At 34.8% G+C, this 14,672-nt stretch overlaps 2 protein-coding genes and 1 pseudogene across 2 annotated transcripts; all 3 read right to left on the bottom strand.

The window, feature by feature from the left end:
• Positions 1-7,992: 7,992 nt before the first annotated feature.
• On the bottom strand, positions 7,993-8,725 carry LOC108204074 (beta-amyrin 6-beta-monooxygenase-like). Its single transcript, XM_064091138.1, has 2 exons — positions 8,225-8,725; positions 7,993-8,115 (listed from the first exon to the last, which is right to left on the bottom strand). Exons 1-2 carry the CDS (start codon positions 8,723-8,725, stop codon positions 7,993-7,995), a joined length of 624 nt encoding a protein of 207 aa, XP_063947208.1.
• A 59-nt stretch (positions 8,726-8,784) lies between these two features.
• LOC135151953 (beta-amyrin 6-beta-monooxygenase-like) lies at positions 8,785-9,186 on the bottom strand. Its single transcript, XM_064091178.1, has one exon. The coding sequence runs from the start codon at positions 9,184-9,186 to the stop codon at positions 8,785-8,787; it is 402 nt and encodes a 133-aa protein (XP_063947248.1).
• A 698-nt stretch (positions 9,187-9,884) lies between these two features.
• On the bottom strand, positions 9,885-11,403 carry LOC135151963 (beta-amyrin 16-alpha-hydroxylase CYP87D16-like; annotated as a pseudogene).
• Positions 11,404-14,672: the final 3,269 nt, after the last annotated feature.

Raw genomic sequence — 14,672 nt, forward strand, 5'->3', positions numbered from 1 at the left:
TTATTTGTAATTATTTTGTATTTTTCAAAATTAATTAAGTATAAATATTTGATTTTAAGTTAATTCATTTTATTGAATTAAAGTTAAAGTCGTAAATAGTTATATTTAACTAAAGTTGAAATTTACAAAATATTCGTGTATTATATACTATTGTTTTTATTATAGTTTTTTTTTAGTTTAATTGCAAAATGTTTTATCTTTTAATATAATCAAAAATCCTATTATTTTTATTTGATTTTCGGCAAGACAATGGTTTTGTCTACAATTAGGCTCGGCAAGACAATTAGATTGTCTTGCTGAACCGGTTTTTCACCGATTTTCAAACAACTCGGCAAGACAATCCCATTGTCTTACCGAGTCTGTCTTAAGTCAGTTGTCGTATCAGTAAGACAATCAGATTGTCTTACTGACACAGCCTTTTGTCTGTTATACTTGGTCTCGGCAAGACAATTTTGAATTGTCTTATCGAGACTACTCTCCCGTTGTCTTACTGCGTACGTGTATATATATATCTACAAGACAATCGTGCAAGACAATTCGATTGTCTTGCTGATCCTACTTCATCTTCTCCATCTGCCCTCTCCTATACACGATTTCCGTTCATTGTTTTTCAAGTTTTATCATCAAAAACTTGCTGGGTTTGGTTTTTACAAGCTTTCACGCTTGCTGGTTACTCGATTTCGTCCTTGTTTAAACGAAACTCTGCCGGATTTTAGTCAGATTTTCGCCGAAGTTTAGTCGATTTTTAAAGCTCTTCGACTGAGTTTGTACTGTGGATTGACTAGAGTTCGATTAATCTGTGTTATTCGTGTGACCTTCGAACTGATTTGAAAGGATTTGGAGTTAGGGTTCTTGGTTAATTTGGGGATTTTCTCAATTAGGGACTGTTTGGCTGATTTTGTGAGTTTGTGGTGTTTGAACTTAAGGGAGTGTTTGGCTGAGTTGGATTATTTGACTAAGCTCCATTTTAATTAATTAACTTTTAATTCGAGATTATTCTAATATTTCGAATTAATAATTAATTAATCAAGTTTAATTATTAATTGAACTTTGCGAGATAATTGAAAATTAATCTTTTATTTGAAAATTTCTCGCTTAATTCAATTTTTAATTACTAAAAATGGCCGGAGAATTTGAGATTGCTGAGACCAATTATTGTGCTAACCTAAACTACGAGGATTGTTCTGATCGTTTCAAGAAATGGATTCGCTTTCTGACTCAACAAAGTCTTGTCAGTACTGCACTAACCGCTGATGTTCCTATTCAAGTGCAACCACTCTTCGACTTCTACTCTAATGCCGTCAACTCTACAACTCTCGAGAATTATAAGTTGATTGGTGATCTACCAAATAGACGAAGGATTGTTATAACTGTTGATGATGTGAACAGAATTCTAGGGTTTCCAAGGAATAACTTTCAAGTGGAACCAACCAGTGCTGAGTTAACTCAATTCTTCCAAGACATCCACTACCAGGGACAGATTTTTCTCCCTAGAATGTCTAAAAGCAAATTGAAGGCTGAATGGGATGTCTTCTTCGATACTTTGGCAAAGGTATTTGCTCCAACTACGAGGCAGAATTTTCACAATATATCTTCCATGCTACAAATCTTTGGATTCTCCGTGGCTTACAATCGTCGAATTAACTTCGGGAAGATATTACTAAAGGAGATTATCAGAAAAATGGGTTCTGTCTCTCAGAGATCCATTCATGAAAATGACAAAGTGGAGTGTCACTTTCCAAGGTTCTTAATGCTATTCTTAAGTGACAAGATGAATGATGCTGATAGAGCAATGTACGTTGATTCTGCAGTGGTGCCCATTCTAAGAACTTGCACCAAGATTCAATCAAGACTTGCTAATCAAAAGAAGCATGAGAATGTGCCTCTTGTTGTGACTCCTTACATGTTGGAACAGTTTAATGTTCCCCTTCAACCTGTCCAAGTTCCTCAGCCACTACAACAACAACAATATCAACCGGATCAACCTGAACTTCAAGATAACCAACCTCAGGAACAATCTCCTCCTCACAACTTCCAACCACTTCAACTTCTACAAGATTATCAATCATCCAGCCAATCCTCACATTACTCTCCCTACAACCCTCCTTATAATTCTCCACAACAATCACCTCACCAATCATCATACAATTCTCAACACCAATCTCCTCCACAATACAACTTCTTCCCAGACCAACAAGCCTCCATTCTTCCCTCTCAATCTGAACCAATACCTTCACCTACACATCCACATACCATTCCTCCACCACAATCCACCTCTCAGCCTCTGCCTGCTGATTCTGCTATCAATCCAGAGCTACAGGACTTCAGGACAGATTTACAGGTAGCTCAGGTACTTTCTAATCTCACTGATACCTTTAATATTGATATTGCAGATTTTGATTGTGATATTGGATTTGATTTCCAGACTCCCAGCATTGAACCTGTCAACACCCAGGTTCATAACCAAGCTGACGTTTTCGTTTCAACAACTGATTCTTCGTCAAACACATCAACCGACACTACTCAAACACCAGTTGTTCGAAAGGTAGCCCGGAAACGGAGTGGTAGTGCAATTCTGAGAGAACCCGCAGCTCTGTCTCATAAGAAGCAAAGGGTGGCAGAACCGGAGACAACTGCAGCCGCATCCATTTCCTCCCAAAAGGATTTGGACACTGACATGGTAAATATACAGTCTCTAGATTCATTCTCTCCACAGAATGCATTTATTGAAATTGGCCGTCCGACCGCGGTATCCTGTAAAGAGTCAAGCACGCAACTAGCACTCACGCTAGTTGAACCTTTGTCTTTTGATTCTTCACTTAGAGAGAGCACAGATATTCAAAAAATGTCATATGAAAAACTTTCTGATCAATCTTTCTTTTTGGATCAGGCTATACTTGGCAACCTGCAAGTACATCCGCCTTCACAGGCATCTGAAGGACAATTTGTTCCTTCACAACCTACAGTTCCATCTTATGGTACTATGGTTGTCTATACAGGTACTGGTGACGGTGTGACAAACACGAGTGAAATCAGGCAAACACCGAGCGAAACACATGCACGAGAGGATAGTGATAAATCTTTGAGTGTTCGTGAGGTGAGTGCACACACCAACACTGATCTGTTACAGGAACAATTGGCTGCTATGAAAGCTGAGATTTCAAGGTTGAATGCTGAGAATGCCAGATTCAGAAGTGAAGAGTTGGTGACTCTACAGGAAAAAGTTGTTGATCCTTCATATTCTTCTCTCAAACAGGAATTAGATGCTCATGTCAAGGGTATTCATTCTAGGATGGACAAGTTTGATCAATCTCAGGAGCTCTGTCTGACAAAGCTTGGAAACTTGGAGCAAACTCTGGCTCAAGTTATTCATCACTTAAAGCTTAATCCGTCAACAGCTCAGTCCACTCCAGAGGATCCCTCAACTAAGGGGGAGAAGGATAAGGAAGATAAGGACAAAGATGATCACAGCAATGCTGGTGATAGGAGTAATAAGGATGATGCTGACAGGAGTGATAAGGGTGGAGAAAGAGCAAGTGGCAAAGAAACTTCTGAAGCTGATAAAAGCTATAAAAGGTCTAAAGGCAAAGAACCACTACATCAATCTGAAAATGTCTTCAACACTGACAATTATGATGATTATCCCAAAGACATGGATGATGATGACGTATTCGATGCTACCTATCGTCAGGCTGAAGAAGAAGGTAAATTTGATGAAAGCTATTTGTTTCAGGAAGAACCTGTTGATCCTGAACACGAGGAGAATGTCAGGAAGTTCAAAGCAGAAAATGAAGCCAGGAAGCGTAAGCTTCGTGATTATCAGAAACTTCTGGAAGACAAGTTGATCACAGAGGAACAAATCAAGATTGAAAAGCAAAAAATCTATGATGCTGCGATCAAGCAGAAGAATCTTGAAATTAAAAGAAAAGAAGGAAAAGGCTGGGACATTGCTAGGAGAATATTCAATGGACCTCAAAGGGAAACTTTCGATGATAAGAAGTTCTTATCTCTGATATATGACCTTCGAGAGGTGAACCCTGATGAGGATGTGTTTATGCATGCCTTTGCCTTAGAACTGGAATATGTAACTACTGCTGTTAGGGGACTGCTAGAAGAATGGGAGCTGATTGTCTACACACGGAGAAATGGTTCATTCAGACTATCTGTCGAATTTCTCAAATCATTCTCCGTATCTGAGCTCTGGGTACTTCGCAACAAAGTCAAGCGTTGCTCAAACTTGAATGAACTTCTTCGTGACAAACTGTTGGATTGTGCTGTTTTCAACAGTCCTCAGGTTGTTAAGAACCCTTACTGTGTCAAGTTTGTTCACTTGGAAATCCTCTGCACTGTCTATTTAAATGAAGAGGCTTTGCCAAAGTACCCTGCCAAACGTCTGGCTCTAGCATCCACCTTACTAAGGACCAAGGGCTTCGCATCTAAAGCCAAGTCTGATGCTGATGATGTAATCTCATCCTACTGCACTCGAAGAAACATTTCTCAATACTTTCGGAGGATGAAGGGTGTAACAAAATCTCAGCCATCTGACTTCCGTGAAGACCCTGTGGATCTGGAAGTTCTTCACCAGCTAGCTCTGGCTCGTGAAAGAAAGAAGCGTGGAGAATCCACTGCAGCTGAAGAGCCTACTCAGAATGAGCCTTCTACTCCAATTATTCACTATTCTGATGCTGAAGAAGGAGAAGTCACTCATTCTGAGTGAATAGATTGATTAGGATATTTGTTAGATATGTTCAAGGAACATCCTTTTGTAATCTATTTGTGATCATGGTTTAATGTTTAATGCAAGCCATAAACTTTTGCTATTTACATTCTATTGTTTAAATCTTTGTCTTATCTGTTAGTTGAGTTATCCTCTAGGAAATTTGCATGTTATGTTAACAAACAAATAGGGGGAGATTGAAAGGCATATGTTCAGCCTATTTGTATTTAAAGAGGTACAACTCAACTCAGATAAGAAAGCTCAGTAAATAGCAAGTCATCGGAATCAGTACGAAGAACGTCAAATGATTTATGGAAATCATATGTCAGATAAGTTCAGGATGCTGCTGCACGCCACTGAAAGAAGTTCATTAATATGTTCAAGCCTCAGTGCACAAATAATCTTTTGTGGCACGTCCAGGAATTCAGAAGACATAAAGTTTCTATACTTTATTTCATCAGAAGATTCCATTTAATGAAGATGTACGTACAAGACGAAGACTCGACGAACTAACCAAATTCTTATTGTTTATTTGACGAAGAATATTTGATTTAACTAGATACAGATGAACCAGACAGTACATCTATGTATCAGTTATCCAAATTAAATATTTGAAGTCAAGCAGAAGTGGTAGTTCGCTCGTTCGACAAATCAAGAAGAAATTATTCAAGTTTAAAGAAGACCGGAAGTTGTTCTACTGAAGATTGTGTGATTAAATATTTTAATAGACTATTATTTCACTTCTCAAATAATTATATTAATTATGTAATTTATTTATTAAATTAATTCACTCTCGAATTAATTTAATTTATGAATTTATATGATTAAATTAATTAAGTGAATAATTTTCTATTTTAATATACCATTTTATTTCTTTATTTAATCACAAAAATCACCTCAGCAAGACAATTCTGGATTGTCTTGCCGAGTGGATTCATCATGCTTCCAAGACAATTCTTCATTGTCTGCATTAGCCTTGATTGAATCAGCAAGACAATCTCTAATTGTCTTGCCGATTCATTTCAATGGTGTGCAAGACAATCCTTGAAGATTGTCTTGCCGAAGGCATGTGTAAGTCTGCAAGACAATCTGTTTGTCTTGTCTTGCCGAGAGACACACTTCCAGCAAGACAATCTGTTTGTCTTGTCTTGCCGAATGCTTAAGGTGTGCAAGACAATCCTCCATTGTCTTGCCGTTTGTAGTGTTTGTCTTTCTGACAAAGGAATTGTCTTCCCTTCCCTTTTGATTGTCTTACTGACTTGGTTGAAGCTTGGTAGACAATCTGAGATTGTCTTCCCTTGCCCCTTATTGTCTTGCCCAAGCCTAGATTGTCTTACCCTTCTTGTAATTGTCTTTGCTAGCTTGTAATTGTCTTGTCTAGTGATTGTCTTGCATGTACAAAGCCTTGCCTATAAATATGGCTTGGTTTCTTCATTTGAAAGTGTTCATTCACTTTGTATTCAAAGCATTTGTAAAGCTTTCAAGTTGTTAGTAACTTGCTTGTTCGTTATATCCACAGTTTTCTGTGCTTTGATAACCCGGTTGTTTTAATCACTAAATCTAGAATATACCCTGTCGAATTTATTCTACGAACTTTAGTGGACATTAAAACTGAACCATATTAATTATATAACGACTTCAAACATTGTTATATTAATTAATTATAATCTGATTAACAAATCATATTCAATCAGATTCACTTCCGCGACGATTTGGTACTGATTGTATTCAACCCCCCCCCTTCTACAATCATATCTGGACCTAACAGAATATATATAGGCTACAGCAGGGATCATGGATCATTAGGTCAGGCCTTCTAATGACATTCCGGGCCAGGCCCAATGTCATTAAATATTAATTCTATCCACTAAAGAACTAATATTTGCACTACCTTTCCTAATTCCGTAAATTAATTATTTAATTCGGCTCCCATATTAATTGCTTATAAATTCCCCATGTTTAAGATATCGCATGTCCATTAATTAAATTAATTTCTGACAATTAATTTAATTAATATCTTTTATCCTTGATCATCCACTCAACCTTATAATTATGCAAGAACAAATCTGCCTGCAGGACTAAAGCATAATTATCTTTATGAGCTTTCAAGAGGACATCATCACCCGAATATATTTTTCGGACACGGTTTCCTTTTATAGTCAATATCCCACTCTGTATATAATGTCATTGCCCAATACATAAATTCGTAATTTAAAATAAATTACTTAATTTATGAGTCAAGGCATGTGCATTAAATACAAGTGTCAATCACTATATCCGGATTAAGAACTTAAGCATTAATAACATCATAGAATCTTAGTTCTTTATTGTCAGAATTAAAGAAACAATTATTCTACTATTTTGATCCCGTTCAATATACACAAAGTATATAAGTATTATTCAATAGTCAAGATAAACTATTTCCAAATAATACTTCAGCCATTCCAGTGGTTTGTCTAACACCACCTCAACTGTGAACCCTTTATTATATTATATAAGGAGTCTGACAATCTAATCTTCTGCTATCCCATTTGATACTAGATTGTCTACAATATATAATATACAGACAATGTGAAAACATGCATTCAAGATTCTCAAATAATTGTTATATACTTCAAACGAATATTTTAGTATAACCCTAACAGGTACTTCACTGTGATAATCAAAATTCAATCCACATTTCCAAGAACCCAGTTCAACATGAACGAACTAAACACATCGAAATCGATGTTCACTTCACAATGAACAAAGTTCTTGAGGGTTTAATCTAGCTTTCTTATATACCATCTCAATCCCAGTTGGCTGATGTGTGTACCAAGATTCTCCCATCTGCACAATTTAATGATCTTTTGTTCAAACTAGGCATGACAAGCGAGCCTAGTTTGAGGGGGGATGTTAAATATATTCAGTCACAACCACTTGACACAGACAAGTGTGAGGAGTAGCTCAGCTCAGCTCGTGTCTATTACAAACTGTCACATCAGCAATGACACATCAGCAAAGCAGTTATAACAGATTCTACACTCCACCACCACCAAGCAATAGTATAAATATAGATGCACTCGGTAGTCTTTAGTCAGTTAGTTAATAGTTCTCTATACACTATTATGATAGCTCTCTTTAGTTCATTCTCTGGTAGATTACAATGTACCTAGTTGTTATTCTTGTGCTTGCTTCTGTAACATATTGTTTCAGTAATGGAGTATTTTGTAGTTTTCTGAGAAAACTGACATAGGAATGGTAAAACCAGCAAAGGTAAAATCAGTGACCGCCTCTCAGAATACACCTTGACTAGGTGGTGCCAACCTTAAAGATTTGCATGCCACGTTCCATGAGTATTTAATCTTCTGAACATCTTCCCACGTCAACAGCTCTCCGGGTGCTTTTGTTTTCGCTATCTGCATTTGTTCTGCACGTTTATTTCAGCAAAAACACGCTGATTAATCACAACAATGCTTATTGGACATAAGCAGAAGCATATTATGTATATCAATTTAAAAAATGTACCTTCGTACACCTTATTATAATATGTGGAAGCTCAGCAAGGTACTTCAACACCAAGGTTACATCAGTGCTTGTGGTCTCATAGCTTGCAACTAGTAAACCAATAATGTTGTTCGAAATCTCCATTTCACTCATGCATTCCCCTTTTTCATCTGTCACCAGCAGCATTCGAGACAATAAATCACGAGCTGTTGCTTCTGATTCATTCTCCATCATTTCCTTTTTCCTGTCGGTGATGATCTTCATAAGCTCCTTATGAACTAACGTTCCTCCCTTAATAGCACCATTATAAGTAGTACCAGGCAAATCAATTGGGACAGAGAACATTCTAGAAGTAACAGGAGTAAAATGCTTGGCTAATCTTGTAACATGCTCGGTATCAACAATACTCATAAACAGTCTACACGCTAAATCAAACGTAAATTTTTTTGACATCGGGAACACCTTTACTACTTCACTACCAGCCCATTCGGAATCGACATGCTCCTGTTCCATTGAATCCATGACTGGTATGTATTGTTTTAGAGCCTCTGGCTTGAGAATGTCATGCATGAAACTACGCTTCAGAGCTGAAACTCCCTTAAAGAAGTCTCGACAAACTCAGGAAAAAGCAAGGCCTTTTTCATGGACTGTGGCCACCAGGAAGTAAGTAGTTTACTTTCATTGGTGAAGAAGAACTTGTTTCCTTGAGCTCCACAGAACACAACCATTTTTTCTCCTAGTAGTGACGTTTGAGATACATCCGGAGAGTACTTTTTTGTTCTTTCTCTGATAAATTCTTGAGGACCTGCTAAAGCAAACTTGATACTTTCACCAACTAATGGCCATCCACTTGATCCTGGCAGAACATTTAAGTTTGAGCCCCCAGCATTCAATTTTTGAGAAATCAAGAAAAAAGATAGGGATATAGGAATGATGAGTAATGACAACGCATATGGAAGTGAGCTGATGACTAGTGTTTCCATAGCTATATATTTCAGAATTGTGGTGGCTTTTTCAGGTTGATTTCGATTTTTTTTTGTTTGTATGCAGAGCAGCAGAGGTAAGTAAAAGAGAATAAATCTCTGTATCTCTTTGCTAAATCATATAAATCGTGTTTGTTTATATAGAGAAAGCAGAACAGGTGATCTTAGAGAAGCTCACTAATAAAACAAAATAAGGTATTACTGATTTACTGTATAGAATCTTTATTCTAATTTCCAGCATATAAGCATGCTTAATTAAGACAAAACAAGGAATATATAAAATAATTTTTGTTTCTTGAAGTGTTTAAATCCTCTCTTTGAAATCAGATAATTGTCTTTTTTTGGTCAATCTTGCATTCTTCATATTAGTGTTTACATTCTAATTCTTAGCATATTGTGTTACATAGTCCTTATTACAATTCTTTTGGACAATACTTATAGATGTTTCTCTTCTGAACATTCATGATAGATAAGTAAAGAGGACTTCTTTTTACTTTTACAACCACAAACTACATGAAAAAAAGTTCTAGGTTTACAGGAAAACTTAACACGAGTATTAAGATCTGCATTCCGTAAATTTACACGAGTATTAAGATCTGCATTCCGTAATTTTTTTTTAAAAAAAGTATAGTCTACTAGATACCCCTCACTCTCGGTAACAAGAGGTTGAGGGTTTGAAAGAGATGAAAGAATGTAACTCACTTGTATTTGGTGATTAAAACATGAAGAAATGTAGCTAACACCACCCTGCTATACTCTACACCAGCACATTGCTTTATGCCTACACCAAAGGGCATGAAACTTTTTGCAACCACACTTGTTTGAATATCCTGTTTCAGTTCAGTTCCAAATAATTAGTGCCAAAGTGACAACTTTCTATATATTAAAGCTTTTTTGTTATATACATATCATAAATAGATCTTTGACCTTCCAGCGCCCTGGGTTAAATTCTAGTGCGTTATTAAATTGGTCATTATCCAAGTGAAGAGCAGATATAGCAATCAGTATGATCCATCCTTCTGGAATTGTGTAGCCTGCAAATTACAATAGTTTAAAATGCTCAGGTTCGATTACATGATACAATGAAATACACTACAAACTTTTCAAATTGATTCTTCCAAGAAGTTGCATATCACTTTAACATATTTAGTCTTTACCATTCACAGGAATATCTTTTGGTGCTCTTCGAAATAACGCTCGGGCAATATTTCCCAACCTTAGAACTTCATTATGACTTAAAAATTTTCCAACAAAATTTGAAATATCTTTCAACTGAGAAATCAATTGAATGGACTTTTGTGTATATAAAGACACCTGACGAGTATACATCATGGATTTGTATTCATCCCATGTTAGCGGAGAGACTCTATGTTCTCTCTACTTCTGAGAATAGCCTCATGCTCATTCTGTAAGGAAAAGTTCTCACATTTGAAAACAAGAAGATGTTATAGTTGCATATAAGTAGTAGAGCTTATTTAAATACTAACAGTTAATTCTTGAAGCACCGAGGGGTGTTCTTCCAGCAACTTGAAAGCTTATGCCATTGAGGTGGAGACTGAATACAATGCTATAAATAAAAGACCAAACATAAGTTGAACAACAAAATCTTCACTTAAGAAAGGTTCCCTATTCATGTCCTGTATTAAATGATCAAGCAAATCATCTCTGGAAGTCTCATCTGTCGACAGTTTCCTCTTTCTCAATACATCTCCTTTTGTTTTTTTCACCTCTTTGTAAACCTAAACAAAATATTGGCATCTATAATATAAATTATGTATCATAATTGAACAAGGGTATATATGTTTTCCCTTACACTCGCACACACTTGTATTGGTTTTAGTATTTACCTTCAAACTGTAGAGAACCATTCCCTCTAAAACCTTAAGGTGTTAGAGGATCATGGGCGCCCATCCTTGGAGCATAAATTGCCTTCGTGTCCATTATTAAATTGTGAGAATATTGGGGGGTGGCAGGGGCTCGAACCCGAGACCTCCTGCAGACCCAGAGCTCTGATACCATGTAGAGAACCATTCCCTCTAAAACCTTAAGGTGTTAGAGGAGGCCCCTTTATGGATCTTATACCTATATTTCAACACAAACATCTATGTGATGCGCTGTTCCAGGAATGTTCAAAGGAAACGACATAAGGCCTTCTACAAGGTCATTGAACATAGCACTTAAATTAAGAGGAGCATTTTCTTGATATGTGGAAGACATTTTCTATGAGGAAGAAAATAAAACTTGATATTTAGAAACTGCAGTAGTAAAATTCTCAAAAGATAAGGGTGATCTTTAAGTCCGCATTCTAACTCATCCTCTATATTTATGACAGCGGATACTTATTGCATTTCCTATAAGCCTATTATTTAAAACCGATGGGACACTTCCTCACCGAGCAACCTCACCTGATCTCCCTTCTTAACGTTCTCTGAACAACTCATTTTGTGTGAATACGCTGCACATACATAGGATATACCTTTTTTAATTAATAATTCAAATTTTGTTATGAACAATTATATGGATGACTTCTTGTATTCCTAACTCTTTAACTCTTACCCTTTGAACTTGCCAACCTTTTGCTTTTCACTACTTTTGTAACCTATGTCAATTATCCTATATAAAGAGGTGCATGTAAATTGTTTGTGATGAGATTAATAAGATCCATATTCTCTCCATTTCTCTCTTCTAGTCTCTTATATTATTTTATTTCATAACACGTTATCAGCACGATTCGCTATTCTATTTTGTTTCTATGTTGTTAGACTTGTTCTTCTACTCTGTTCGTATATTCGTGTACTCATATTCAAAAGGATCATGATTTGAAAATTTGAGATGGGATAATCGACGAGCACTTATTTTGGTACAAAGAGCGAGTTATACTTTTGGATGTTAAAGGTTTTTATCATTGTTTTGGGTAAAGAATTTTCTTGAAACAAGGGATCTTGAACTTACAAGAATGTAAGATTTTCAGGTACGCCTCCTTTCACTATTTTTTACATTTTATAATATTATACTAAATAAACGTCTATGTTTGAGTTATATGTTAATCTTGTATTTCTCCAAAAAAAAAATACTAAATTTGTTGTTCGTCATAATTAATAGATTTAAGATATTTGTCCATCAATTTTCTACAACTTTAATTGGTTAATATTTTCGATCTTATATATGTAAGTTTGTGAATTCATCTATATTTACTTTCATCTACATTTACATATTCATGGTATGACTTCGGTTGTAGGTATTGCAAATTGTTCTCTATCTAGTTTAAGTAACATATATTTGCTTAATCTTAATATGTTTGTGTCTCTCTGTATATTTGTTATTATTGATTAGTTTGATATTGGTATATGTTTTAGTCCATCGGAATTTATTGAGCTTGTACTCGTTGTAAAGGTCTTTTGATCATCTACAATTTTTCTTTTTCGCGTAAATCTAAAGTCTGCTTATAAGTATGTCAAAATCTGCATTTTGTGTAATCTGATTATACGATTCAAGTTGATATGCTGTCACTTCTAAAATTCATTGTAAATTGCATATTTGTCCAAATAGAATGAGCAATACCATTCTAGAAACCTCTTTCCGATATCTACTTTTTGCCTTTACATTCCATTACCATATTCTGTGATTTCGATGTCTTAAATATCAAAATACTATCATAATCAGGAGCTGATTCTGCATCTGCAGTCCATAAATATTTAATTTCTGAATTCGTTACTTGTTCGTTTTCAACGAGCCTTACCATTATGGAAAGGTCTCGGGATATTCTACGTTTTTCGTGTTTTATACTTTTTCAGATAAAATCATCTTCATACAGTAAATTGGTATTCTTTGAAACTGATCTGATTTGACTTTATCATAATTTTATGACTTTATCATAGAGTAAATTGATATTCTTTAATTTATGATATTGGGTTAATATGTTTTGAGATTATTTTGATATTATTCATGTATCAAGTATGATGATTCTAATTTGTGATCTCCCACATTGTTTTATATTTGCCAAATGGGATATAAGCAAGTTTAGATTGTATACTTGTAACCAATTGATTGATTCAAAATGAATCCAAAAATATTAGTCATAAGTTACTCTTCAATCCAAGAATCCTAGATACCTAGTGATCAATAGAGAGTGGGTTATCCTATTTTTTTTTAAAATCATGAGTCATATATGCATCTCTCTAATCCAAAAGTTAATTTCTTAAGTCATTATCCACTTCAGATTGAGATTCGAATTGATACTAAGCTTAATTATCATAAGAAGCAGATTGTACATGCTAATTGGTGGCATAGATTATTTATGAGGAATGCAAAAAGGTCCTTGTATGTCTATATTTAATCATTAAATTTATGTAATCACTAAATGTTTTAAGATAGTAAAAAAATAACATGTATTATGATTTAGATGAGATGACTTGTGTGACCACACACACTACTTCACTTATACCAAGTTGTCTTGCTCACATACTAAAATATATTACATATGCATGCTTCAAATAAGTGATATTATGTGATCTCTATGCGATATTCTTGATATTGATATAATGTTAAAATTAGCACGGGTAAAAGTATTTTCTACCAAGTTAATTGATGTTGATATAATCGACAACTATTGGTTGATGTTGCTTTTTAAAAATAATTAATAATTAGTAAATGATTGCAACCAGAAGTTGTTTTTATATAATGAAATTCTTTTATTATCATACAATGACGTTGTGTTTAATTTTTTTGGAAAATTTCTAAAGGATATCGATCATATTTTTGATAAATATGATATTGAGCAAGGTCTATAAAATAAATGTTATGTGTTTAACCGCTTGATTACATTCTAGAGGATTGATATAGTAGTATAATATTCAAATTACGAGTTTATCCTAAATGATGTAAGATCCCTGAAGGATGGTTCCATATAAAGAATAGTATGATTTGTGGATATAATAGATTTTAATTGAATAGATAAATATTATATTGTGTCCCGCAAATACAATATTATGGAATTGATGAAATTGGGTTGTTAAAATTATGAGTTGATATCGTGACTAATTGTGATTTATTGATGAAAGGTTTATGAATTGTAAAAAAAAAAATGGTATCCTATCATAATATAACAGTATTTGGAGAATCAAAAGATAGCAACCCTTCCAGTAGCAATGGTCATGACATTACAAATATTTTTAGTCATATTCTTATTATGTGTATAAGTAATATTTCTCTTGATTAATATAAAGATGACTAGAATCAATACTTCATATCTAATATGAGTCATCCGAAAGGGAGTATTATATAAGATGTCTCATTATAATTTTCTAAATATAAGACTCGAAAGAGAATGTATAAAGCTCAGGAAGAGCGTGAATAAGGCTTCGGAAGAGCATGTATAAAGCTCTTGAAGAGCATGCATATTTTATCTACTCTCTTAATCAGATTTTACTCCAGAGGACCATTTATAGTATTAATGCAATTATACCCTCTTAAGAAGACTGAAGAAT

This window comes from Daucus carota, chromosome 1 (genome assembly GCF_001625215.2).
Source record: "Daucus carota subsp. sativus chromosome 1, DH1 v3.0, whole genome shotgun sequence".
NCBI lineage: Eukaryota > Viridiplantae > Streptophyta > Magnoliopsida > Apiales > Apiaceae > Daucus > Daucus carota.

Bases quoted from the DNA above. Each gene is read 5' to 3' on its own strand.
- LOC108204074 (XM_064091138.1), bottom strand. From the start codon at position 8,725: ATGGATTCAATGGAACAGGAGCATGTCGATTCCGAATGGGCTGGTAGT. The intron at 8,116-8,224 runs GTACATTTTTTA...GAACAAATGCAG, and splicing joins TTATAATAAGGTGTACGAAG to ATAGCGAAAACAAAAGCACC.
- LOC135151953 (XM_064091178.1), bottom strand. From the start codon at position 9,186: ATGGAAACACTAGTCATCAGCTCACTTCCATATGCGTTGTCATTACTC.